This window comes from Cicer arietinum, chromosome 5 (genome assembly GCF_000331145.2).
Source record: "Cicer arietinum cultivar CDC Frontier isolate Library 1 chromosome 5, Cicar.CDCFrontier_v2.0, whole genome shotgun sequence".
Classification (NCBI taxonomy): Eukaryota; Viridiplantae; Streptophyta; class Magnoliopsida; order Fabales; family Fabaceae; genus Cicer; species Cicer arietinum.
The window spans coordinates 43502094-43507346 of NC_021164.2; the positions used below are offsets into that span (position 1 = coordinate 43502094).

The 5253-nt window shown below is 30.6% G+C and overlaps 1 protein-coding gene across 1 annotated transcript; it reads right to left on the reverse strand.

Moving 5' to 3' along the window:
- Window positions 1–1365: 1365 nt before the first annotated feature.
- On the reverse strand, window positions 1366–5253 carry LOC101507485 (probable serine/threonine-protein kinase PBL2). The gene is made up of 6 exons (XM_004514521.4): window positions 5051–5253; window positions 3902–4215; window positions 3298–3433; window positions 2829–2965; window positions 2627–2750; window positions 1366–2036 (listed from the first exon to the last, which is right to left on the reverse strand). Exons 1-6 carry the CDS (start codon window positions 5103–5105, stop codon window positions 1651–1653), a joined length of 1152 nt encoding a protein of 383 aa, XP_004514578.1. The 5' UTR covers window positions 5106–5253; the 3' UTR covers window positions 1366–1650.

Consider the following 5253-nt stretch of genomic DNA (forward strand, 5'->3'; position numbering starts at 1 on the left):
TTTTTATTTCTTTTTTTTTCCTCCACACAAACATATATATATATATATATATATATATATATATATATATATATATATATCTCCAAATATCTCCAAATATATATTAATTACTTTTAACAAATATCTCCAAATATCTAGATATTTATTAAAATTACAATTTCACCCATAAGGCATTAAATTCTTCGTAAAAGATTCACCGCAGTTAATTTAATTTATTCATCGACGAGTAAATCTAATCGGCATCAAAATATCTTTTTGGTCATATAACTCCAAAATATTAATAACTTTGGCTAAAAAGCCTCCGAGTTCAATACCAAAATACACTAAAATACATAAAGTATACTTTAAAATTATGGGTCTTACAAATATCAATAACTTATTCAACTGACAAAGTAGTTTGAATAGTCAACTTATTGTGTTATTTGGATTAAATTTTAATGTTTCATGACAATAATTCGAGAAAATTGTCAAATCTAAAGAGCTACATGCATAATATAATATAATTTAAAGAACAATAATACAAACAAAATGTAACTAAAATAGCCAAATCAAAAGAAGAAGAAAAAATTTAAACACCCAAAATCGAAATTAGGCTAAACTAATATGAGCACACGTGTTTTTACTTATAACTTAAAAGACTAACTTGCAGTTTTGGTCTTTTAAATAATTTATAGAGTTTACTCTGGTCTCTTAAGTTATAAATATTAGACAATTTGGTCCCTCAAACTTTTTTATTCCATTTTAGTCTCTTAGTTACAAATATTAAACACTTTGATCCCTTTAGTTATAAACATTAGACACATTTATTCTTTAATTTAAATACATTAGGCCACGATAGACAAAACCAAGCATCTATTGTTTATAACTTAAGGAAGCAACATATCTACGCTTTGTAACTAACGAGACCATTAAACAAGTTTATAAATTAATAGAGACTAAAATGAAACAAAAAAAGTATGAGAGACCAAAATGTTTAATATTTATAATTTAAGAGACTAAAATAAAATAAAAACTTAAGAAACCAAAGTGAAATTTAAAAATAACTCAAAGAACTAAAAGTATAATTTAACCAATGAACCTTTGATGCTTTGGCATGATCGTAATTACATGGTAAGAATATATTTGACTTTGTTTCCTTTTTATTCTTCTTGCACGGGTTCTATTTTATGAAGATGCAGGACTTTCGATTTGATTTTATCTTACCTTCCTTATTTCAATTTTGAAATAAGATTTCTTTTAGGACTAATGCAAATTTGATTTTATCTTATCTTTGTTTCCTATTATGTATATACTCCAAAACACATATAATCCTAACATTTCAGGTGTAACATATGAAAGACACTTTGTAATAAAAGGAATAAATCATATTCACACAACTTACATACTTTTTCAAAATTTGTTTATATAACAACAGTGCATATTTTAAAAAGCACAAAAAAATTAAACAATGTCATAACAACCTAGCTAGTCACTCTGCTTCAACAAAGCAAAGTAATACTATTCTGAAATAAAATATAAACAAAACGATAATTGAAAAGTTGACGTATCTAATCTTAAGTTAAGATTAAATACATCAGTTTTTTAGTTACCCTTTTTATTTATATTTCATTCAGGAAAGAGTATTTGTACGTATTAATTCCTTTCATATTTTTATCTTAGGGAATGAGAAGAATGCTTTGTGGCAGGACTCTCATTTCCATATTTTGGTACCCTAGGGAATGTATTATTTGATGATTGAAGTCCTTCCAGTGATGCAAGAACTTCAACCATAGGTGGTCTAAATTTAGGATCAGAGTTTAGGCATTGCAATGCAAGTGCTGCTGCCCCTTGTGCTCCTTTCTTTGAATATTGACCACCTAATCTTGTGTCCATGATTCTCAAAACTCTTCTACTATCATTCAGGAATGGCAATGCCCAATCCACCAGAGTCTCTTCGGAAAATCCAGGCCTGTCGTCTTCTACCGCACGTTTTCCTGTTAGTAACTCTAACAACACAACGCCGAAGCTGTATACATCACTCCTTGGAGTCAAATGACCTGTTTAATTGAAACAAAATTTAGAGAATACAATGACATCACTTAGTAATAATACGAACTCGGATAGTGTGCGGTCACAACCTCGTGACTCAGATTTTAAAGGTCAGAAATTTTGTTGTAAGAATATCAAAATCTATCTTTAAATCTAGGCCGTCTCATCTTGAGCAGGGGGTTGAAATCGTGTGACTGTATGCAGTCAAACTGCACTCAATCCAAATCCCGTAATAATACTCTATCTCTTCCTTTTTAGCTGTATTTTTTATATGAAATTTAAGTTTTTATTTATTCGTTGTTTTCAAATTTAAATGCATCATTAATTATTGTTTTGCCAATAAAACTCTTAATTGTTTATTGCATATAGAGAAATAGATGGAATGAAATAATAAATAGTTAAAGGGTATTATAGAAAAAAGACAGATACCTCTATCAAAAGTAACCAAATTTAATTGTTTTCTTGTATTCATAAATAACCTTAAAACGGACACTAAAAAGGAACAGACAGAGTATATCACAAATGTTTTGACTGTGTTAACTGCTGAATTAGCAATTTAGATCTTAACATTTGATCAAGACAAAGGTATTGAATATACCTGTAGCAACATACTCTGGAGCAGCATAACCTTGAGTTCCAATAATTCTAGTTGATACATGAGTATTATCTCCAGTAGGACCATCTCTCGCCAACCCGAAATCTGAAAGCTTTGCATTGAAATCCTGCATAAAAATTGGCCTGCTCTTTCAGAATATGGTCACACTACATTTTCTATAAACCAAACTTTTCATGTTACATACTGAATCAAGTAGAATGTTGGACGCCTTTAAATCACGAAAGATAACATTCGCATTCAAGGAATGTAAGAATGCTAATCCTCGTGCGACACCAATAGCAATGCTCACGCGCGTAGCCCATGCAATAGGTTGAACACTTTCTGCGCAAATCGAAAACAAAATATTAGGTACTATTATTAATAAATTGCAATCTATCAGTTTGGTTCAAAACAACATGTTGTAATCAAGGTTTAAAGAAAAGGGTTCTCGAGTGCAGCGACATCAAGGTTTTTGATGTCTCGCGTACACAATGCAGCAGAGGTTTATGTTCTATCAACGCATTTGATTGTGATTCTCCACAATATCAAACATCACGAATCATCTACGAGTTACAACCTTGGTTGCACTCTTGTACTATATATTGAAGGATTTGATTTTTTGTACAAAGTCAACACAACAACATTGTGCATTGCATAATGTGAAATGTACTTACTTCTGAATAAATGATTTTCCAAACTTCCTTTTTGCATGAACTCATAAACTAGAAGCCTGTTTTTCCCTTCCAAACAATAACCAATGAGTTTCACCAGATTTTCATGGTAAAGCTGCCCTAGATAATTCACTTCAGCCTGCCAATACAAAGGATATAAAATCACTCAGTAACTAGCATTACCTATCAGTCAAGGAAACAAAAAAAGTTCATTTCTTTCCATTTCCATTGATAAAATAAAAATTTGGAGTAAATTGTCATTTTGATATCTAAATGTATGAGGCGCTGTCACTGTCGTCTCTAAATCTATCAAAATTGCAAGTATCTATTTTGAGGACTAAACTAATTGACTAACTTAAAATATATTAGAAGACCAAAATAACTAACAAAAGACAGAGATAGGTTTCTTTTTTCTAATTTTGATACATTCAAGAACAATTGTGACAGCGTCTCATACATTTGAAGACCAAAATAACTATTTACTCTAGTTGACTTTCATCTTCTTTCAATCACACTTAAAAAGAAAAATTCATAACCAAATGTGATTCCAACTATCTAACACATAAAACAAAAATTGAAAATGTTTTACGAATCTTGTTACACATACAAGCCATTCTTTGTGACCTTGAAAGCTTTCTGGCTTGAGATTCTTAATGGCCACAACAATTCCACTTCCTGGTTTTGTTGGAGCAAATGTATTCTCATCGATCCATCCCTTGAAGATACGCCCAAATCCTCCTTCTCCGATTAAATTTTCTCGCCGGAAGTTCTTCGTAGCCTCCTTCAGATCATTCAAGCTGAAGGACTTAAGTTTTATGGAGATTGCTTTATCCAAATTTGATTCTGAAGTTTGGAAATTAGAAGCTTTATGTTCAGAAGAATTTGAATGCCGCTTTCTCGTGCTTTGAGGTTTCTTACTTCCTATCAAAAAATCAATCATGGTGAGATTAACATTATAAAATGTAGATTACAGAACTAACTGAAATCAGCAACATTGTTAATATTAAAAAGTAATTACAGATCCACAAAGTGTTATAAAATTGGATGAGTAAATCATCGTTTTGGTCCTTTGATGTTTCGAGCGATATCATTATAGTCTTGAGTCCATCAAAATTAAAAAACCATCCTTAAAATTGTCTTTTTCATGTCACTTTGGATCTCGAACGTGTCTTTAGCTCGATTTTTTAAGCAAAAATTGAAAGTGTATGTACATCGACATGTGTAAATGATATCCCAACTGTGTTGACACCTTGCAAAAATCATCTGTAGTACTCCGATAAGTATTTGTTAATAAGAAAAAGAACTGTGTCTGTTTAGCTAGTTAATTTGGTATTCAAATGTGTCTTCGTTAGTCAATTTAATCTATAAAATTACAAATAAAAGACACATGTAAGGATACTTTTACAATTTCAATAGGATCATAGTGACCCCACCTTATATTTATAGGGACCAAAACCATTATTTAATCAAAATTAGATGGTTTTAGTCCTTCTAATTTGCAGCTGATATAGATTAAGATCTGTGGTGAATACAAGCTTTAACAACATTCCAAAAAATGTAGATTCATTGATTTGTCTAAGGTTCAAAATTTCATAGCTTCCTCTAAACATGCATCAAACAATTATTCAGAATTGTTCAACAATTAAATAGAAACAGTCTATATGATCTTTCAGTTTTACATCATATTGACAAAAACTTAAAGCTTAATAAGAAACAAAGTATTGAGCATAACAAAGATAATAATAAATAAACTAACCAGAAAAATTTGATGAAGAGACATGAGCAACTGGTTTTGTACAAGAACTTCCCATGATAAAAGGGTGTAACTATGCTAAGAGCAAAGAAGCAAAAGTCATGAAGGAAAAAACAGCAGAGGAAGCAAAAGTCATGAAGGAAAAAACAGCAGAGGAAGCAAAAGGGTGTGAAGGAAAAGTTTGAATATTAAAAGTTTTTATCTGA